Source organism: Mizuhopecten yessoensis, unplaced genomic scaffold (assembly GCF_002113885.1).
Source record: "Mizuhopecten yessoensis strain PY_sf001 unplaced genomic scaffold, ASM211388v2 scaffold11177, whole genome shotgun sequence".
Classification (NCBI taxonomy): Eukaryota; Metazoa; Mollusca; class Bivalvia; order Pectinida; family Pectinidae; genus Mizuhopecten; species Mizuhopecten yessoensis.
Genome location: NW_018408918.1, coordinates 46,439 through 70,472, shown reverse-complemented (window position 1 = coordinate 70,472; position 24,034 = coordinate 46,439). Strand labels below are relative to the sequence as shown.

Here is a 24,034-nt window from a genome sequence, read left to right as displayed (position 1 = left end):
TTCCCCCAAAATATCACGAACAAGCATAATTCTGTAAAATGCATGACGACAAGTAGTTTTTATGGAATATTTCTTTTTAGAAGGACTTAAACAGATATTTCGAATAGTGACAAAGGTTATAATATAGTTTTTCTTGTTGGTACCTCACGGCATCATATGGCAATGATGCTAGGGCTAAAAACGTTTGATATCCTAATTGCCTTAACTACTGTTGAAACAGAGGGGTACGTGCGTAAAACTCTTAATTTATGAATTTAAATTTAATTAAATTTTTAATTAAATACTTGTGAAGTGTGTAGATTATAAACCATGCTAATATTCAAAAGAGATAACTGTTACCATCAAGGTTAAAGCAAACTTCGAAGACTTACAATTCCGTCTTTTCGTATTGCAGATTTATCTTCTCTTGTGAGCAGGTATTGATTGTTACGTCATTTGTTTGTGAGAGTAACGTCATCAATTTCTGAGAAAACGACGTAATTTTCTCACACAAACCAATGACGTAACAATCAATCCCTGCTCACAAGAGAAGACAACTCTGCAATACGCAAAGACGGAATACCAAGAACAGAAATAGAAACAATAAAAAAAACCAAAAAACAGGCAACCTATCAAGCGGTAGACAGAATTTACGCTTTGTCAACATGTGATGCGATAACAAACTGACTTATGATAATACCAATCAAAGAAATAACTCATTTCCGATAAATAGATAAATATAAACAAAAACAATATTAAACTCTTGACAAGCATTTATTATGAAGAGTAGGTTTATGTCATTTTGAATATGAAATTTCTATCTCAAGGATTTACATTAAGTCGATGCGACATAGTTACATGTTTATTACATAACCATAAACAACGCACTATTATTGACGCCTTAGTTTTCTACCTACTACTTGGAAAGCACCTAAAGGAAATAAATGTTAATTTGTACAAGTCATGGCCATTTTGACCATAACTGCTCCTGTTGTACCACAGTGATAGCATACATATCTAACAATATTAAATATCTCTCTATATATGCACATAATATGTATACAAACAGAAATACATAAGTTAAAATTAATGAATGAAAACAACAGAAACTGGCTTTACCTCAACACAGAAGATATTTAGTTCAAACGTTAAAATTTCTCTATTCTACCTTCATTGTGGACATTACATGTGGCGGTAATTTTAAACTGTATACAAATGTTGACGATTATAAATTATTATTTTAGTCATTGGCTACCAAAACATTTATTGATAAAAAGCTTACCTGACAACAGTAGTGTGTATCCCGTAAGCAGAATAATAAACGTATAATAAAAACGTATTCTCAGTTTTTTTTCTGTAGGAGCAGTATACAGTTAGTCTATATTCAAAATATACACATATATAGTATATGCACATAAATTAGAAAAAAACAGCAAATGACGCAGCATAGCAATGATATAATGATACAAAAATTACACCTATTTGTTAACATTTAACACTGAAAGTTCAACTCACAAAAGTGAAATAAATTAAAACAATACAACAAATACCTCGAGTTCGATATGATATGGCTAATCCAATCTAGGAAAGCGTAAACGCAATTCAAAACAACCCAACCGTGTATGAACTGCCGCCATTACGGTCTCTTTTCTGACAAAAGAGATGTTTCTAACATGTATACCAATATTTACCCAGATTTGTGCAGCTTGAGTTTTGAATATATGTATAAAAAAATTAAACATACATAATTCTGAAAATCTTAAATGCGTTTAGGGTGCAAAGTCTAGATAAAACGTCGCGAATTTGATCATATTATACTTGAACCTAAGAAACAGAACAACGCCTTTGTGTTTAAGCTTTCAATGTTTTGATTCATCATTATCAAAACAAATAAAGAATTAAAATGACATGATCGTTATCATACTTACCTTTAAGGCTTTTTCTTTAAAAACCTCTTCAAAAACCTGATATATTGACCAATAGCTAACCACATATCCTCATATTGCGCTAAAATATTTTTCATCACGACTTTTTTAAACTGTTTATCACGTGGTTTGTCTGAATGTGATCTTTCGGAATATCAACATGTAACTTGTCATGAATCTTAATGATAGCAAAAATTGTTAGAAAAAGAGAAAATCCAAATAATGATGGCCCTGTAGGAGAATAAAAATCTTCGCTGTAAAATAACCAATATTGTTACTTTATGATTTGAGTTAATTTTCTTCTCAATATATGCATCCTTCTCATATCCATTGTAATGAGGAAACGTTATTAGGTTACGCAAAACCGAAATTGTAGTTAACATTGGAAAATTAGCATCTTACGTTTCTAGTACAGAACTAGCACACATATACTTCTTTGTTGTAAATACACTACACAAATATCTATTGTGTTACTACGTTGTACATCAGAAGAGAAATAGTCTGTAGATTGATGTCTTGACGAGTTCATCCAAAAACCATAATTCTTTGTTATATAACTATTTCAAAACACTATGTTTGTTAAAAGCAATATTCTAGAGCATCTTTATATGCAGCACTTTGTAATGGCATAGAGCAAACCAATTCATAGATCCAATCGATCCATAAAGAACAGTTCTAGAGGGACGTGCACGGCCATCAGAGTCTTCGCTTCGGTCCAACACAACACAACAAATTATTGCACTTCGTCCATCTGACTGCAATCAATTACAACTTTCTTGTTTCCATGGTGATAGATATCGTCCAAAGAAATACGTTGTTAAACAGATTTGACGAATGAAACATGTTCTCCATTGATACATCTTCCAAACCATCCTGGTTACTGGTTTATAACCTACAATCGGTAAACAACACGTATAAAACCTTCCTTTGTCTTACAAAGTGCGGTTTCGGTATATATTAACAAATTTTGATCTACTCTGTCTCCACGGAGTCGCCTGTTACAACATCAATCGACTGACATATCCTTTAGAAGGTACGAGTATTTACATCATGGAAAGGAAGATCCAACAAAAAATCCTCAAACGAACTACCACATCACGTTCGGAACCTCCTCTTCCAAATTATCTTTTTAAAGAAAGCAACTCGATGTCTTTATTAAGTCCTGATCCATATACACAAAGTGAACAAATGTCTTCATGGTAACTAGTCCCAAAGTGGTACCTTTCCCTCACCGATCGTGATTCCCAAAGTGGTACTTTCCAATCCTCACATCCTGCGACTTTCACCTTGGTACCTTCCTCGATTCTTGCGACTCGTAAAGCGGTACCTGCCTCTCCTGTTATAATTGTAGGTCTTTATCCCGTACAAACGACACTACAGCACGTATTTAATCTGTGAGCAATTAGGTGCTCAGGAACCGAGTAACCTTAGATGTCAAAAGTTTTATAAAAGACTCTGGCATCATCGTGCGAGACGCGTTAGCGTATTTGAAGTAGTGGTAAGGTTGGGCTATCACCTCCATCAGTACACTCAGCATCTTTCTGTCCTGTCAACAGAACAGACTAAACATTTTAGGACAATAAATGGTGAAGTTATGCAACAGAGCATCTAGATTAAAAATGTAAAGGATATTAAGAGGGTTTACTGTCTCGTATTGAGAATAAATATCACACACCCACAAACAAAAGTCTTTGTTCGCTTTCCTTAACATATCAACAGATTGGACCAATTTCATCAACATTAACATCTATATCTCAATAAATATATGTGGTCTTCGCTCGTTTTCGACCTTTTTGCATTAGGTATAGCGTTAGCAACAAATATTTAATCTAGACGTTGCTTTACTTCTAGAATACATTTCAATGCATAGGATAAGGTAAATGATTAAAAGCCAGGTGGGTCCTGTCTCCAATTAAAAAATGTTTGGTTACACCTATCGTTGTGTTCATAACGAGTGTTGCCTCTACAATTGGATATTGGTCCTTTTTTTTTTTTTTTTTTTTTTTTTTTTACATATTATGAATGATTTGTTTTAAGTGCTTTAGATATTTTTTATAGAGAGTCAATTACTGTTAACAGTCTTTTAAGCAGTGTAAAACCCCATCAAGATCAAGAATTATAGTTTTTTATGTAATTTTACGTATGCTTATTCAGTTATAGAATATAATAAAATTGAAAGGCATGTTAAATGCAATGAAAGCAGTAAAGTAGTTTAAAAGTTGGATGATTCCTTCTGTTCGTCAGTAGTATAGGCTGCTAAGTTTAGTAGCTTTATCAAACATACGTAATTTGTAAAACTAATGTATTTACCAGTAGGATATATGTGTTTAACTGACCTTGAGAATCGACTGGTGCTGGTAGGAATCATACAGCCTTCCGTCTCGGACTATATCCTCTATTAATTGCTGGTAATCCTCTGGTAAAATATCAACAGAAAAAATATAATACATACAAAAATGAAAATCCGTATGTGTCTTACTTTTTTGTGTACGAAGATAATTAATGTCGTATAAGTTACGGATATTTTCACGCTGCAGGCAAAATACTCGAGTCCTCTGTAGGGTTTCATAATACAGTAATTACCTGCCCTTAATTTCGTTTTGGATATAAATGGAGAGGTTATGGGTCAGGGAACTTCCGCTGTTAGGTAGGTAGCACAGTTGGTAAGCGATCAAGGGCCAAGGTTTGAATCTAGCCTGGCTTACGTCATATGTTTGGATTTCGAACAAACTCGCCAAATGGATGACGCGTAAATAACCTGATATATGAAAGCACAAAGAGCAATGAGCTTAAAAGACGTTTCGCAGCAATTTTTTTCTGGATGATTCAAGACGGGCCCCAGATTGTGCCAATGCGGATACCTACCATTATATGTAACGAATGGAATGGAGAATCCGGCTGCCGAGTTCTGACCGTCTGATTTAAACTTAATCCAAAGTCTGTGCGTTTGTGAGGTAAATGCTATCGGCTTCTCGGTACTCTCGCACGCCTCATACGTTGTCAATGACGACGCCTTCTCTGTAACAACATAATAACATTACTGATATTATAAACATGTGTATGTTCACATAATCATATTACCAGGTTAATAGGTGGTTGGTGGTGTAGTGGAAAGCGCACTCGCCATTCACCATGACGAACGGGTTTTGATTCAGGATTTATTGTGAAAAGTTGAAGGTTATCTGCGGGCCACGTGGGTTTTTTAGGGGTACTCCAGTATCCTCCCACATACAGACCTCCCGTGCGCTTCCATCCGGGCCATCAACTTGCATTGATATAAGTTGATAAAACTTATTATTTCATATTTGTTATTTAGTGACAAGTAATGAGAGGCAAAACTGCAGTTTTCTAATGACATTTGTCATAATCATAATACATTATAACGTTGTGTTATTCGTGATGATTGAAATGAAATTTAAGGATGTTTTTAAGGACCATACTGAGGTGTTTTTTTAATATCATAAAACTTTATGTTGTTTACAAAGAACATACTGTGTTGTTGATTAAGATTATATAGAGAATATGTAATGGTGTCAGTAATAACAAATATATTTCACGAGTGTGGCCTATATTTTGATATTTTTCACGAGTGCGCAGCTGTGAAAATATCACTTTTGATATTTGTCGCAGTGTGAAAGATATCAGTTTTATCAAGTTGATAGAATCTGATATTTCACTGTCAAAAATGTAATAAAATGAGTTAAATTGGTCCGTAGGACCATATTTGACTGTGGTATTCGGAATGACCTAAAGTACTATGTTGATGTTAAACATTTTTGTTTTGTTGTGCCGCTGGCTACGCTACTTGTTACTTCCACCTGGTAAGGACCATGTCATGTTTATTTTAGAATTAGATGAAGACCCTTTTGTTTTGACAGATTAGGTCAGGGACCATGTTTATAGCAGTAAGAAGCTGAAAAACTTACTTGACTTTCTCATAACGAGGCTGTCGCCACATTGGTCTTCTCTCGGCAGAAATACCTCTGGTATGATGACGAGTATCCGGCGTTTTTTACTAGGTTTAATCCTCCACACACATTCAATATCGTTGGGGTAATGCCCAGGATAGTTAGGACTCTGTATGAATCCCTGTAACCGACCAATCGTACCCCCGCACGTTGCATCTGTAACATGCCATATAATTAGGTTAATATGTCACTTCCAGTTACTGTAAGAGTGGAAAATGTTTTCGATACGACTCTTTAAACTGAACGCAGTGAGGAATCTTTTAGTTGGCGATGGTCAGAATTCTAAACATTCAACATGTCCTAAATTCATATAATCTTTTAATAAAAAAAATCCGCCTGTAGATAAATTCGTGCTTACTCAATGAGAAAAACGTGAACAAATCCAGATCGTAAAATTTCCATTTTTTACAGTATTAGATATACGCTGTAGTTGTGGCAAAAGTCAAGTTAATAGCAAGCTCTTTAATACCAAATCAATTGAGACATTTTAGGAACATTTGACGGGGAATAGGGATGCTACTCGCAAGAAAGGGAAAGTTAACAACTGTCATTTGCAATACACACTTGAAAATGAAAAAATAATGCTAATAAATACCATAGTAAAGTACATCGAGAAATACATAAATATAGAACTTGATGCTGTTAATGCGGCTCGTTTTGATCTTTTCATACCAAGAGTATACTTTAAATCTGTTCGAACGAACCTTTACATTCGGAACTGTTGGTCGTTGCTGGGGAATCCGTGATGGTGGAGCCTGGGCATGCGTTGCAAAAGGTTTGGCCCGAATCAGGCTGATAGCTTGCAACTGGACATTGCTGGCACGTGTGGGTCTGGACATTATAGAAATGACCAGGGGAGCACGTAACTACAATTACATAAACGCAAAATGTTAACATATTGTAACACCATGAACATTCATAAAATGCAACAACATTTCAAATCAATCATTGGAAGTTGACGACCGTTATCGTGCTACTTTATAATTACAAAACTAGATGACTGATTTAAAACGTGCCGCTAGGTATCAATACACTTATTAACACTTGTTCATAATAAAGTAGGTCCCTACAAAACAACACGAATAATATATTTAATACTCTGCCTACAATTTGGTAAAAAAAAAGTATATCAAAGTATTACATATAATATATTATTCACATGATAATATATACCATATACAGCATAAAAGGGGGTATATTAGTAGAAATTGTTCACAAATTGATGTGGGTTATTAACAAATGAACCTCTTGGAGAACATTCCGCAAATGTGGAAGCGCCATTGCCATTTGTGGTCAATCCTCCTCCGCATGGGAAACAGGATGTGCGTCCGTATTCCGGTCCGTACGTTCCTGCTTGGCAAGGAGTACAGGGTTTGAGGCCATCATGGGAGAAAGTTCCGGGCTCACATAATACTGTAACATTATAGGTAAACACAGCGATCAAAGATACATATCACGATGTAGGTTATAACCCTACTAACTTAAGATGGCATTCTTATGTATTATGAAAGCCATTAGCCGATTTTACACGTCATCATTCCTATGACGTCATGATTGTTATCTCAGATACATATGACCTTCCCTGGATAAATGGTTGTTTTCTTCTTTGAATAAGCATATGCGATAAATAAATTATTCGAACTAAATGTTTAATATGAATCATGAGTGTAATAAGATTTTCTACGAGATTAACAGATTACAAAATGGTAAATGTAAGCATTAAACTGCTTCCAGTTGGCATTCATAGGCATTATGAATGCCAACATGACGGAGCCAAACCCGACATGAAGCACTGACGCGCTTCATTAAATATGCCTCTGTCCAGTTGGCTTTTATATTGTTTATGATTGCTAATTGAAAGCAGTTTAATGCTGTAACAATCCAGGTAAAACAGCATTGTTCCAATAACCAAGTATGAGTATCAAATTGGCTAGCATTTTATACGTATTCATTTGATATTGCAATGGTTCTAAGACAATGTTGTATCAACCTTTTTGTGTCTTCTTTTTCAATCGGCATCTTACCTGTACACTCCATTACATTTTTAGCTCCAAGGATGCCGACACCAGGGATACGTCGGGGACACTTCACACAGGAATGCTGTCCTTCCTGGTCCTGATATGTCCCTCTTGAGCACGGTACACACACTGATAACTTCCGCTTAAAGTACGACCCAATGCTGCAGGCAACTACAACCATAACATGTCATGGAATCAAATTGTAACAATAAGTAGTTTTAACATGCAATCAAAACAATATAAGTCAATAATATACTTTGACATATTTGAGTTTAAAATAGTTTGAGTATTTGAAAACTTTGGAGAATTAGAAAGAACACATACAAAATTATTAACAGCAATAATACATGAATGACGAAGACTGAATTGTAACGGGGATCGTTCCATAACTCCCTGAAAATGCTCCGCAGTCGCAAATGTTGCATTTGTAAAAACGTACAATTCCATATACACCTTTCAAAATTAGACATAGAGAGTTTGCATCACCTTGGCGTACACCTTAAATTGTGTCAATAAATTACAGGCCACAACGGCCATGTCTGATGACAGATTGAAAAATTAGAAAACATGCTACGCAAATCTGCACATTTCCATCAATGCTCATGTGAAGTTTCAAAAGTATTCGTGCAGTAGTTTCTGAGAAAAATCAAGAAAGCATTTGCGGGATAAAAATAATCAGAAGAAAAAAGAACTCCCTAGTTTCGTATTCGGACCTTTAAATAAAACTCACCAAAGGCCATACACCCTAAAACTCGTTCGGGGGACATAACAAGACGGACATATACGTACCACACTGGTCACCAGCCATCACTTTGCCTTCGGGACATACATATGCTACAGCCTTTTTGTATTTGAACGACTTTCTAATTACCACACGGCCTTCTCCGTCGTAACTGTAAAAACATTATATCAAATAAACATTACGTAAAAATTAGATCAAGCAATGTGAGATCACATTCAAAAAGGTCTTTTTCTACGTATTAAGGAGTAACTTTTGAACATACAAAACGTCTGTTCAGCGAAAACCAAATACAAATGAGCATTCTTAGTTTTAAAATTGTCTTACGTTTTGCTTTTTAGATGTAAGATAAAATGATTTTCGATGTTCATACATGTTATGATTAAATAACTCGAGAATGGTAATATTTTGGTTCTCCTCACTATCATTAAAAACATTATATTTACCCGACTACGGTGTCAAAAACTGATGTGCTCACCTCACAACAAACTGAGATTTATTGATGAACTTCTTTATTTTCTTTAATAACTTCTTCATTCGTCGTTCTGTCCGTTTTTTTGTACATTTATAATCACATTTTTCTGCAAAACAAAAACAAATTATGATACAAATATTTACATATATAACATTAAAACAAAAGTTACATACTCGGTTATATATTATTATGGTAACGAAATTGAGCTTCGCTGTTATTGTTGAAATTTTACCAAAATATGTAAGATAGCCTTACTTTTCGTTTTTAATGGAGCCACTTCTATTTCTATATCCGCCGCCACGAGCGCCCCCTTGAGGTCTTGGACCAGTCGGCGTGACTTCCGGGTATCACAGTCAATGTTGACGGAGCTAACACTGCATTTACGACGACAACGGTACTTCTTCAGCTCTGTTAAAAAAAGTGTATATACAACCGAAATTCGAGCAGAGAACCTATAAAACTACGGCAAAGTATGAATAAAGATAAGTTTTGCACGGAGACCCTTGAAAAAGTTCAAGCGATCAAGACCAGGTCCCATATTAATGAAACCGTTCCCATGCTCATGCATGGATTCTGTTTACAAAATTTCCAATTTTATATCTCACTTAAATCATGTAAAAAATCAAAAAGTCAAGAGGGAACATTGTAAAGATATTTTTGCTCTAAGTCTCTCCAAATTCTTCTTTGTCTTTGAACAAATTTATTAATTTGTTGCCGGAAAAGAAATTGAAGTTGAGCACAGAATGTAATTATGAGCATAAGAACAATTGTATAAATACGGGCCTAAGTGGAAGGTCTAGTGTCTTCTGCAACTCCAAACAACATCACGTACTCAAAGTGAGGACCGGAGTAGTGTCAACGACACCAAAATGCACTTTAACCCTTTCACCCCTATAAACTTTAGTAGACTCTCCCATGCATTGATCTGGATGAGCCCATTATGGTCTACAGTGGTGAAAGGGTTATTTAGCATTATAATGAAAAACGTCGATATTCATAAGAAAATATACTTCCTAATGAGATGATAATGGTGATTATGATACATATTATCATGATGTATTTACAACGTAGCGTTCTGATGTTTAGGGTTAAGGGTACCAACGTATCAATTTTAGTTGCGAAGAAGAGTTTCACTCAGAGGTTGTTTGACACGGAGTGCTATATATAAACGATGAAGCACGTAACGGAGTTAAGACTTAGAGGAACATCCCTTGTCAAGTATTAACATTGATTTTGATGCTGTTATTGTATTATTACTGTATGACAACATTGGTGAAGTGTGGGCTTTGTAACGTAAAGGTTCCGAATTCAACCCCTGCAGTTTTCTTGGTTTTTTGTTTTTGTTTTTTATTTCTGTTGTCAACCATTAACATTTTGAACAACTATCATTCTGTCAAATACCTGGAAACATGTTATGTTTATTAAATATTTTTTTAGAAGGTCTTAAACGCATATTTTACAATACATGTAATGATACATTATATTGGAAAGAATGTAGTTTAAATTGTTGGTTCCATTAACCTTATATTAACCCTTTCTCCATTGTAGAACATAATAGGCTCATCCATTTCAATGCAAGGTAGAGTCTACTAAAGTTACATAGGGGTGAAAGGGTTAAAAGATACATCGATGGCGTAAAAGGTGACAGGATACAGAAACAGATACACTTCATACCTAACTGAGCAGTTATATTCCGTCGAACCTCTTCCCGAATGCTCCGCCGAACTCGACATTTGCTCGCCATGAATAAAATTCTTGCCGTTTTCTTAATAACGGGGACCTCAGCCGATTCTGAAAAATATTATGCAAGTTATGTAAAGGATATAAAATAATATGGGAGTTTGATATCATTGATATTAGTAACTGAAAAATGTCAATAACATTTGATTCACAGAATACGTTTTTGTATGTGTGGCAAAACAACCTAGGCCTGTATTCATGAAACTGTGTGCAAACTCAGATTATGTGCTCAAGCCAAATATCTTGCTGCGAGGATAGATTAATAAAAACCAATATTTGTCAACGATCAGGAAGAACTTTAAAAGACTGAAACCAAAAACCGGTTTTAATGTCTGCATTTGACTTTTTGTGCATATCAAATGATTTAAGCAAGTTATAAGAAAATTAGTTTGAGCACAGAATCCATGCTTGATTAAGAGAGCGGTTTCATGAATATGTGCCCTGAACGCGATTTTAATGCGAATCTGGTGTAAATTCCGGATTGTCTTCGAAACAGATTAATTCAAACGTGTTGATGTTTTGATTCATTACCTGAACACGATGATAACGTCTGATTCAAAAGCCGATGTAACCAATCATAGCCCGTGCTAGCTCCACATCTGTATACGTTCTCCTCCTTAGGGCTAGTGGGATAAGTTCGCGCGTCACACCTCACTGTGCATACCTGGTCACCATCCTGCTGGACACACGTCATTGTCGATTTGGCAGGTGCACGAAGGGGAAGACAAGTCTGGTCAGCTAAATCAGAAATATTCATATGATATCATGTTAAAGTTACACGTTCTTTGAAGATATTATACATTTATCATGTTTTATGGTAAATCACGAGTTCACAATTATACGAATCTGTAACTATTTGCCAGCATGTAGGTTAACTATCTCCTACCGAGGTTGGACGTTATCTTGTAGCCGAACACTATTCATGCCAACATGTTATTTAACAAAACGTTGTTGAATTGTTGAATTATAAAAATAGTAATATGCATATTTTCCCTTTTCGGTATGTCGACATGTTTCTGAAGGCCTCATACATGGATTCATTCCTATTTTTTTGGTACCACCGGTGATTCATTAGTGTTTACTTTATTTTTGCTTTTTGCATCGACTGAAATATGTGTTTCCTTATTTTGTATTTTACTGATAATTTCCTTGCTTGTTTTTGTAAAGTTCTCGCTTGCTTTGGCACGAATATACAGTTTAAGTAAAATGGCGCACTGAATAGATTAAAAAAATCATACTTCCAATTTAAGATTTCAATGATATATCAATATAAAGTGTTGTAACCTGCCAGGCTACTATCTTATCCTTCCGACTCGAGAGTCTGCTAGTCAATGCCATTTACAAAGATGGAACATGGTCCTGATATTGATATTTTAGAACTAAGGGTTTATAACCAAACAGAAATACTTTCTGAAGACATGGAATGAAATGCTTGGTATCCACGTGCGTGCGTCGTTACGGGAAGTAGTGCACTTACACACACAGTCCTTTCGGTTGGTGTGCAGTTTGAAGCCAGTTGGACAGTGACACGTGAAATCTCCGTCTGTATTCCGACACATGTGTTGGCAACCGCCATTATTCTGGGCGCATTCGTTTACGTCTGTCAAGAAAACATATACAACATTAGATTGGTTAATTAAAATAAAATAGTAGAATAATACAATATGTGTATCAATTAATACATGTTTCACTGTTTTGGGTTAGATGGAGTCATAGTTTCTATAAAATATTTTGTATTTCAATACTTGAACTATATTTAAAAGCTTGAAATGACATTTTTTTTTAAAGTAAGTAAAATGGGAAAACCACTTATGTGATCCTTTAAATAGACTTTGTACACACGTTTGCTACAAGTGGTTTGGAGGTTATGTAACTGTAACACGTAGGGGCAAACACCTATCAGTCGAGGAAATGTCACTGGTATTCAGGAAACAACGAGAAGAAATGCTGATCTTAAGAAACATTTCCTACTGTTTTATTAAGAACTATAGCATTGGATAATTGTTCCGTCATGCGCATTTACCACGGACACAGTATAGTTTTACTTTCATGGATGAAAATGAGTCATTTCGGTACATATATAATCTATTGTACATAGGTTTTCAGCGTAGCCGAAATCGACATCGATTTTATGGACAAATCGTTCACATTTTACACCTGTGTGTGCATACGCTTCACTGGCCATTTGTCTGAGGAAGGTGACAGTGTACATATCGTACTAGTCATCGAAAACGTCACATAGAACAGTTCATTAGTTGTGTAAAAAGAACTTCTTATAATCCATACTTATCAACCTGAAGAAAATGTTTAAAAATACTTTTACTTGTAGTATTATTTCTAAAACATTTCGACTAAAAAATATGTTCAAAATGGCAGAACCCCTTTCTTATTTGTTCTTTTTATCTTATTATCATTTTTTAACCAGTGGCCAAGCTGACCAGTCTTGAAAGTATACTTGACGTACCTGCGCAGTGTGTGACGCCATATAGCTGGTAGCCTGACTTACAGGTACAATGAAAGGTCCCGGGCGTGTTAACACACCTTTGGTCACAGGTTGTGTTAAGTTCACACTCATCAACATCTGGAATGATAAATAACAACGTTTATTTTGATGGTGTAAGTTTTGTGGTGAGTAAGTTTTCCAAATATGATCGTTTGCCAATGTTCATTTCTGACAATAACATATATCTTACTTACCTGTACATGTGTGATGGTCCACGTGCACTTTGAAGCCTTTCGGACACACGCATTCATATCCTCCCTTGGTATTAACACAATCGTTGCTACAACCTCCATTAGCGATCTGGCACTCATCTATATCTAATAAAATACATATAAAACAATTGGAAAACGAACAATAAAGTTAAATCACTTTGGCAACAATCATATCTCTTACAAACCTGATTTGTTCGCGATGACGTTCTTAACACATATTATATTTGTATTTGTACAATTTAGGACACAATCATGAAGATGTTTAATAAGGTTTCAAATTATTGTCTATATTTCTTTGATGATATAATCTTCGTCATCCCTAGTCAACCAGGAATGACCTCTATATAATATATATATATTGCGTACGGTGGTAAACTGGTTTCTTTTTCTAGGTAGGGATTTGAACCATGTCCAATTAATGACGTCACGTCACCAAACTTACCTAGACAAGTCCTGTCGTCCTGGTGTAATTTGAAACCCCGCGGACAGGAACATTGAGGACCAGCCTTGGTGTCTATACATTTCCTATCGCAGCCACCATTATTAACTTCACAGGACGCTGTAAAATAAAATTCTGTGTAAATAAACTAGCCGAACAAGGCCATTGTCAAAACATCAAAAGTGCAAGTATGCATGGAGAGTCGCAGTTACTTCCCTTTAAACGTTCTTCAACCCATATAGTATTTTTTCATCTAATTAAATAAAAAAAATCTTGGTTTCAAATGTGATTCTGATATGGACTTGGTACCTAAAATTTAACATCGTCATTGCAAAACAGTCAACACGATGTCTTATTACAAAAAAAATCGGAATGAAATTTAATCTGTGCTAAGTTAATGAAGATTTCATGAAAGGCATGTCTAGAGTTTAAAGCAACCTTTAATAAATCAATATGTCTGTTAAACTAAGACTGTTATATGTTTTATACATTTTTTTCTCGAACGCGAAACGAAAAAATATTAACTGCTCGATATTGGTAAGCGCTAAAACAGATTAACAGAATGCCAAAAGGTTATTCATCCTATGGTTTATGCAGATAATGTATTTCATAACCTGGTAACTTAAGGATGAAAGTGGGTTCGTAATCATGACATCCTTTGTGAAATTTTCAATATTAAGCTGTCGTATACACATTAAAATTCAAAAGTAAGGGATTTATACCTTGGCTTATTTCTAGCTATTCTGGATATAGATGATTTATATACAGAAAAATATGTACTTAATTCTGTATATATTTGAACCATTCCTTTGTATGACCATTTTGACCATCTTTTTACTGACTGCCTGTTCTGGATATAGATGATTATATTTCAGAAAAGTGTTTAACTAATTCTGTATATAATAGTATCATGTATTTTTATGACCATATTGACTATCATAAAAAGCAATTTCTTATCTCAAGATAAAAATTACGAATAAGTTAATACAAAAAAGGTATTATCCCTTATTGTTTATCTTGTTCATTTTTTTTTCGCCACACTCGTGAAATCCTTGAATATAACTTACCAATACATGTGTGATTATCGTCCCTCAGAATGTATTTAGGAGCACAGGAACACGTGGGACCCAGCGGGGTGTCCGTACAATTATGTTGACATCCACCATTTCCGGCTCCGCACGTCTCTACGACACAAAAATAACACAACGATACCAATAGTACAACTGTCAACATTTCGCCTTACAAAACGATACCCACAATACAACAGTCAACATGTAGCCCGACATCCATCTCACGCGGTCACAAATAACTACCCAGCGTGCAACATGTCATCTTACTTCTCATGCCTTCACAAATATACCCACAATACAACAGTCAACATGTCGTCCTATATCTCACGAGTCACAAAGGTACCCACAATACAACAGTAAACATGTCGCCTTACAACACTAACGCTTATTTTCATATAAAAAAAACCAACGCATTTTCAATTGTAGTATAAGAAAATAAATTACTAGACACAGTCATTCTGAGGTATTATCCATCGATTTTTAAAATCATTTTGAGGCTTCAGTTCCGAAATGATACAGTGGTAAGACTCGCCTCTAATAGAAAACTTTCATCAAAGTACGTCAGTAAAGAGGTTGATAAAAGGAAAAATTTAAATTGCTTGGCATTGAAACAAAGGTTTTTCATAATGTGCACGTTTACTGAGAATCTAGGACAATTAAAGCGCCGATCCTAAAAACATATATACTGGCAGTTAAATAGGTGCGGAGAGATAACTTCCCACACAGGAGTTCAGTTTGCACCGGACATCCACAAGTATGCGTCCAATATAGCGCATAAACAACGTGACGCAAACAAATGAGGTTCAAGGATAGTACACTAAAGAGGCGCAACATATTTATTCAAACATGAAATCAACAACCAAGGTTAAAAACCAAAACCTGCCACAGTAAAGAGACGTCACATTAAGAAGTGTTAAAACTTTCAACAGTAACGCGACGTGACGTCAACAACCAATGTAAAACAAAGAACAATAGGTAGACTAGACATCAAAAGCGAGTGTTGGAACATATCGCTTTAAAGAGATGTGACACCAACAGCCAAGGTATAACTATACCACAGCAAAGATACGTGCCATAAAAGAAAAGATCAAGGTTCAAGCATAGTTCAGCAGAGAGCCATGGTTCAAACATAGCACAGCAAAGAGACGTGACATCAAAGTTAAGGTTAAAACAGAGAAGAGCATAGAAATGTAAAATCAAAGGTTAAGACTCAAACACAGTAAAGCAGAGAGATGTGTACTCAAAGGTCAAGGTTTAAAATAAACAAAACAAACAGATGCAACCGAAAACAATGGCTGAAAAAAAGTGAAGCATAAAGATGTGACATCAAAGGGCAAGGTACAAACAATGTACAGCAAAGGGCCGTGACATCAAAGGACAAGGTTCGAACAATGTACAGCAGAGAGACATGACACCTAAGGTCAAGGTTCAAACAATGTACAGCAGAGAGAAAAGACACCTAAAGTCAAGGTTCAAACAATGTACAGCAGGGAGAAAAGACACCTAAGGTCAAGGTCCAACGACAGTAAAGCAAAGAGACATGACACCTAAGGGCAAGGTTCAAACAATGTACAGCAGAGCGAAAAGACACCTAAGGTCAAGGTTCAAACAATGCACAGCAGAGAGACATGACACCTAAGATCAAGGTTCAAACAATGTACAGCAGGGAGAAAAGACACCTAAGGTCAAGGTCCAGAGACAGTAAAGCAAAGAGACATGACACCTAAGGTCAAGATTCAAACAATGTACAGCAGAGAGAAAGGACACCTAAGGTCAAGGTTCAAACAATGCACAGCAGAGAGACATGACACCTAAGGTCAAGGTTTAAACAATGTACAGCAGAGAGAAAAGACACCTAAGGTCAAGGTCCAAAGACAGTAAAGCAAGCGACATGACACCTAAAGTCAACGTTCAAACAATGTACGGCAGAGAGAAAACACACCTAAGGTCAAGGTCCAAAGACAGGAAAGCAAAGAGACATGACACCTAAGGTCAAGATTCAAACAATGTACAGCAGAGAGAAAAGACACCTAAGGTCAAGGTCCAAAGACAGTAAAGCAAGAGACATGACACCTAAAGTCAACGTTCAAACAATGTACAGCAGAGAGAAAACACACCTAAGGTCAAGGTCCAAAGACAGTAAAGTACAGAGACATGAAAAGCAACCGAGGTGCATCAAGAACCAATGATCAAACATGCTACATAACAGATGTCGTCTAGAGCCAATGATCAAACATGCTACATAACAGATGTCGTCTAGAGCCAAAGTTGACACTAATCACACATAACAGATGTCGTCTAGAGCCAAAGTTGACACTAATCACATTTAGAAACGAGGCATTGACATCGACGGTTCAAGCATACCATATTAACGAGATGTGACATCACCAACCAAAATTACAAAGTAATGCAGAACAACGATGAGACGGACAGGAGAGTAAAATAAACAGATCGATAAAATAAAACAGTCTATCCTGTGTATCGTTTAGTAATAGCATCACAAAGATCAACTCCTGAATAATAAGATCAAGGAAAATACAAGGCCATTCAAGGAAAGATGGCTTGAGGAAAACTTCATGGAAAATTTGTTATTATTTACTGATCCTACAAAGATTGAAACCTACGTACGAATGCAGTCGAGTGTGTTGCTAGCGAGTCTATAGCCTTCCCGACATCCACAAACCAGTTTTCCGGAAGGGGTGTGGCAGAAATGTTGGCATTGGAAATTCTCTTGACAGTATGTTCCATCTGAAACATAGAAGATACAGATTTTAGCATCAATGAAAGACTATAAGACGATCAATATTGAGATCATTACATCTGGTGGCGATACACATTTAGGATGTATCCAGGATACATGTATATATAGCATGATTTTCATTTTATTTAAAAGTTTTCATCTATTTTTTGCGTAGAATACAGATTTCCTATTTGAAAACAAGCGTTTAAAACATGTCCTAATCCTAAGTATTTGTTATGTAAAAGAGTGGAACAATCTTGTGGAATTTCTATACTTGTTATTGAAGCAGAGCATTCAGTCATTACAGTTTTTCATTTTTATAAAAAGGTATGCTACCTGTATCTCTGTATGTTTTGCATCTGTTAAACAGTTAGACTTAAAGAATACATTATTTTAATACAATAGCAAAATAAAGTTTTCTATAACAACACTGCTATCAACCTCTTTTTTATTCCTCAGTTCAAAGAACACTGCCTTCGATGTTTTTCCAGACAGAATTCTACTTGGTGCTATCACAAACTATGTATACATTTGTGTAATTCTCTGCAAATTGTTTCCGTATGAAACATACCTTTCACTGAATTTTACAGCCTTTCATTTATTATCAATTGAATTAGTTATCAAACAAAATAATAACAGAAAAAGAAAGCCGAAATTTTAGTGGTAGAACTCAGTACATGTCCAAAGTCAATCCTACACATTGCCAATGTTGCTTTACAGGAATTGTGAGTCCTCATTTAGATGTAACATAATGTAAATAACATTTATTTTATAACACATAATCAAAGTATTGCCTATTTGTATATGATGCATAATGGAGTAGCTGTATTACATATTTGCATTAGTAAAAACACAAAAATTAAAAGTTATGTTGTAGGGTAAAAGTGGTATATTCTTTATAGTGAAGTATAACACATGTATGGTATTACATACATGTATGGTATACTGGAGCATTTCGCCCAGTAAAATATTCGCCACTTTCTGATAAAATCTATATTTCGCCCTTCACGTGTAAGTACTATATATTGCTTGTTGTGTACAAATCTTCGCTGTCATGATAGATACGAGGAGGAGGGCGAAAAGGCGAAAATTAAACTGCGGCGAAATAAACTGCGGCGGAAATTTCCCGGTTTACAGTAGTTTCTCTACATTATTTTTTTTCTACAGTTTTTTGTATCACGGTTTGATTACAAATCAATCGCGGGTGAGTGGTTTGTTTGGACGATATTATGCCGCATACATCAAGATTATTATATAAGTTTATCAGACATGTCCTAATTGCGCAGTCGCCTTTACCTAAAGCAGACGAGATCTAGCGATCCGGGTCTATTTCGGGTGTTTCGTACCCTATATTTGTACTTTGAGTTCTCGAGTTAACACTGGATTTCTATTTCTAGCTTATTCACAATTAGTAAGGTGAGGTTGTTTAGTGGAGTGTAATTGTGTAGCCCTTTATCGATGGCGGGTAACGACAGGTGTGTATGTGTTAAGTCCCCAAATTAATTCGCCGTGAAATTGATCACGATCCGAACCCTGTACACACGAACTGGTACGGTTCCTATTCCACGACACCAAAAAAACTATGTGAGCAATGTACACAGCGATTATAATCTATTTACGACCCCTTGTTGAAACATTGCACGAATGTAAAGTCATTTTAAATATAAAATACGGTTATTACTTAAATCAAACATCCAAATACCTCTACTGAGTGACCGTAATAAGACCGATAGACGTGCACGGAACAATCGCCATTTAACGTCTCTCCAGATACAAGCGGCCCTTCGTGAGAAATGAACCTTGCTGTTTAAATGATTAAGTTTGAGTAAGGTTTAATTTAAAATTTAAATTAGATTACCTTTCTTCCTGCAACTATGTGACCTGTATAAGGGCACAGCGTTAATACTTGTACTGTATTTGTGATCTAACTTTCTTTAAGCCTTATATCTTTAGCTGACGAAACAATTGATATCACGTTCAGGGTTAACCAATTGTTCTGACATGATTTACATAAAATACTAGTTGAAGTATATATGACCTACTATAGCGATTTTTTTTTATCTTATTTGTGACGTTTTAAATGTTTTAAAGACACATTCTTAAATAGACGAAACTTGTGGAGTAAATATATTTACTTTGTTTGACTTCATAAACAAACTGAATTTACCGTATGTCAGATGATAGTACACATAGGTCTACCAACATGATATTTACTGTTCTAAACTTTCAAAGTAATAATACGAACTCTGCACCGATCTCTGCCGTGCTAAGATTATATGTTTGCATTAATTCGCATCTTTGCGCCTTTAAAATCGTGTTTTCTGATATCGCTGTTGCATGAATATTTATTACTAGAAAACATGCATGGGTGTGCATGTACTAGCATTTATTTTTCGTGAGTTAGCATTATGAAGGGATAATTCACTGAAGTGTTATAACAGATACGTTCTTAATGTTAAACTGGTCCAGGGCCAACCGATTTTCGTTCTATCGCCTACATTGTTTAGTGTTGAATATATTACTATTACACCAGATTCCACATTGCTGTTGCTGCTATATATTTCTCTATATAAAGTCTTCAGTTTAACATCGATTTTTGCCAAAAAACCCCACTATTACCAGATCCTAGACTTCAATAGTGTAAGTACTAATTGCTAGGAGTGTAAAGAAGGGAAGAGAGAATATTCTGTAATACATGTCATAAATTGCACGCATGCGTGTTGGGTACTTACACTGACATGTACGCCCATCTGGAGCCAATGAATAGCCTTGATTACACCGACATTCATAGCTACCTAGGGTGTTGACACACTGGGCCTGGCATCCTCCCAGGTTTTCTAAACACTCATTTTTATCTGAAAAAACAAAATCATTAAGTAACAAGAACTTATCGTTGCGCCAATTGAAACACCTATCTATATTTACAATCTTTTGTCAGTGCCATAACGGATCCCCGTACCATATCACACAAATGGTATATTTCTCTGCGAGGTCCTGATGGTGACTATAATACATTGTACTTGTCCATAGTCTTCACCAACTTGCAACTTTAGAAACCCTGTGTTATAAGTTTGTCCGTCAGCGGTCGACATCTATCACGGAAACTCTGTGTTATAAGTTTGTCCGTCAGCAGTCGACATCTATCACGGAAACCCTGTGTTATAAGTTTGTCCGTCAGCGGTCGAATTCTATCACGGAAGCCCTGTGTTATAAGTTTGTCCGTCAGCGGTCGACTTCTATCACGGAAACCCTAGCTGTGTTGTAAGTTTGTCGGTCAGCGGTCGACATCTATCACGGAAACCCTGTGTTATATGTTTGTCCGTCAGCGGTCGACATCTATCACGGAAACCCTGTGTTGTAAGTTTGTCCGTCAGCGGTCGACATCTATCACGGAAACCCTTTGTTATAAGTTTGTCCGTCAGCGGTCGACTTCTATCACGGAAACCCTGTGTTATAAGTTTGTCCGTCAGCGGTCGACATCTATCACGGAAGTTGATTCGATATATTTTCGAATATCACTATATTCGTGATAGATGTTGAACGCTAACGACAATATATGAATATGAAGCTTCCATTGTTTTCATCGGAAAAATACTATCTTAATTTTATGATATGAATATCAACTGTTTGCTGATGTTCATACTTTTGAGAACGTGACATTAAATAAATAAGAAAGCAGGAGACGCTTAACCTTCAAAAACATCTGGGCCAAGTTGTTTAAAAGATTGCTAGCTTAATCACTGTTTTACGACAATTTTCAACCTTTAATAATTTTGTCAGTATACAAGGTAAACTCTCACCTTTTTTTTATGTAAGTTAATTTCACTAAATATTTTATACCTAAAAAGTTGTAACTAATTCAATGACTTTGTTTTATAGATAATCAAACATTAAAATTTGTGCTAATCACTGATTAAGCTAATTATCTTTTGAACAACTTCACCCTGGTCTTATTTTCCTTATAACTTTTCAATGACCTCAGTGTAAATGTTTCATTTACACCTTCGACGAGTTCTAAGTACGGTTTCCTTACACTTTAATGTACCCTTCTAATTATTTTTGGACCGAAATTAATGAGAGATTTGACCCACTGTACTTATGGTCGCACCTAATGAAAGGACGATATGCAAAAAAACGTCTGTATGTTTTTCAATAGACATACCCTAATTGATGCTGTTATGCAATGAGATTCCTACAAACATTGTTATATTTTCTTTGAACAGAGCGAAGTACTTTTCTTTAATGAAAGAGTTAAACATGAAAAGGTCATTTTTGATAACCCATATCTTCATGAATTCACATCTGTTACTTTTAATTCCTATTTCGCTTTTTCAATTCTGTTGCGGATGGTAAATATATTCTCGGTTTCATAAAGACCAAAATGCACTCAGTTACTGACAAACAAATCGATGAATTTAGGTGGAAACCTTATTTTGCCAGTTACCGAAAAACGTTCATAAACAAACCCATTTTAAAGGGGGAAAATGGAAACATTTATCTAAGGTATCTCTATGTATTTTTTAATTAAAAACATCACTTGCTATCTAGTTATCTATTTAGATTTGGTAGCGCCGTTGACACGTACAGAACAATTAATGCCACATTACTTAGAAAGGCAAAAACCCAAAGCGTCTGTATTCTATGAACCCATGGTACTGAGTGACACTTCTAACAGTTTGTATAAATGGCGTTATTGCTTGTTTCAAAATAAAACCTAATATGAAAAAGAAGCAGTGTAAGTATGTGTGAGAAATAGCAGGACTGCCACAATACGCAGTTTATAATCTAACAGGTGACATCTATACGAGGAACAGATTCGCTCTATTCCGATATATTTTCAAAGAGAAATAAATCATATGAATTGAAGTTAAACGCTACAAAGATGCAAGTGTTTATGTTCCTGGTTGTAGGCTATCATATACCAGTGTGAAACATAAATATACACCTTATATACACATAACACTGTTGACCCCGGCTTGTATTCTAGTTTTATTGCCCTTCAATACCATATTTTCTGTATATCATTACGTGCAATCGACTGGGATTAGGACTTCGACTGACCCCAGTTCATCAGAAATCAGAATATATATGGCTTATTGATCACAACTAGTGTTTTGTATTGAACAAATGTCGATGATGAATGTGTTTAAACATTATCATCCACAAAACGTCTTTTACTGCGAGAACATTGATATTTACATGTATATATATATATGTGTGTACCAGATATATATTAGATAATATTGTTGGAGGACTTCATGAGTGTTATATAATATTATGGCAAATGGAATTTAAGAAATTCATGAAAACTCATGAAGGAAATCGATGAGATATGTTTGAAAATGTGTATCATATCTATGAGTGAGTTAAGGAATGCTAACAGCCGATGGCTGATTGGTGTTTTTTTATTTAGAGGATTTCTAAGCAGAAAATAAATATCGTCAAAATAAATGGACACAATCAGAAATCAATTTTAAACCCAGAAACTTTATCAAAACAACAATAGGAAATGAAAACAACGCACCATCCCTGTCTATAACAAATTCTTCCTTACTTATACAGTTGTGTCCATCCCTGTCCATTTCCAACCATCCCTTACCTATTTAGTTGTGTCCATCCCTGTCCATTACAAATCATCCCGGACATAATACAATTTTGTCCATATCTGTCCAGTTCAAACCATCCCTTGCCTATACAGTTGTGTCCATTCCCTGTCCATTACAAACCATCCCTTACCTATACAGTTGTGTCCATCCCTGTCCATTACAAACCATCCCTTACCTATACAGTTGTGCCCATCCATGTCCATTACAAATCATCCCTTACCTATACAGTCGTGCCCATCCCTGTCCATTACAAACCATCCCTTACCTATACAGTTGTGTCCATCCATGCCCATTACAAATCATCCCTTACCTATACAGTTGTGTCCATCCATGCCCATTACAAACCATCCCTTACCTTTACCGTTGTGTCCATTCCCTGTCCACACGAACCATCCCTTACCTATACAGTTGTGTCCATCCCTATCCAACACGAACCCATCCTTACAGCTGCAGGTATAATTTCCACTCTGATTCTGACAGAAATGGACACAGCCTCCATTCTCATAATCACATTCATTTTCATCTGAAATATAAAATACAAATATTAAATACTAGCATATTATGGAATTTTAATAGATTAGAGCATTGAAGATCAAGAATATCAGCGCAAAAGCGCTAAA

General features: G+C 35.6%; 1 protein-coding gene across 1 annotated transcript in view; it reads right to left on the bottom strand.

Moving 5' to 3' along the window:
• Positions 1-734: 734 nt before the first annotated feature.
• LOC110440286 (signal peptide, CUB and EGF-like domain-containing protein 1) overlaps positions 735-24,034 on the bottom strand; it is a 34,462-nt gene continuing 11,162 nt past the window's right edge. Inside the window, exons 3-22 of the mRNA XM_021483259.1 lie at positions 23,815-23,937; positions 20,541-20,663; positions 17,697-17,816; positions 15,066-15,182; positions 14,002-14,118; positions 13,542-13,664; positions 13,309-13,425; positions 12,322-12,444; positions 11,376-11,582; positions 10,779-10,895; positions 9,360-9,512; positions 9,108-9,210; positions 8,680-8,783; positions 7,897-8,061; positions 7,118-7,285; positions 6,577-6,738; positions 5,831-6,028; positions 4,770-4,922; positions 4,241-4,320; positions 735-3,450 (exon numbers count right to left, since the gene is read on the bottom strand). Of these exons, the coding sequence (XP_021338934.1) occupies positions 3,307-3,450; positions 4,241-4,320; positions 4,770-4,922; positions 5,831-6,028; positions 6,577-6,738; positions 7,118-7,285; positions 7,897-8,061; positions 8,680-8,783; positions 9,108-9,210; positions 9,360-9,512; positions 10,779-10,895; positions 11,376-11,582; positions 12,322-12,444; positions 13,309-13,425; positions 13,542-13,664; positions 14,002-14,118; positions 15,066-15,182; positions 17,697-17,816; positions 20,541-20,663; positions 23,815-23,937 (2,717 nt within the window). The 3' untranslated portion in view covers positions 735-3,306. The remainder of the gene's footprint in view (positions 3,451-4,240; positions 4,321-4,769; positions 4,923-5,830; positions 6,029-6,576; positions 6,739-7,117; positions 7,286-7,896; positions 8,062-8,679; positions 8,784-9,107; positions 9,211-9,359; positions 9,513-10,778; positions 10,896-11,375; positions 11,583-12,321; positions 12,445-13,308; positions 13,426-13,541; positions 13,665-14,001; positions 14,119-15,065; positions 15,183-17,696; positions 17,817-20,540; positions 20,664-23,814; positions 23,938-24,034) is intronic.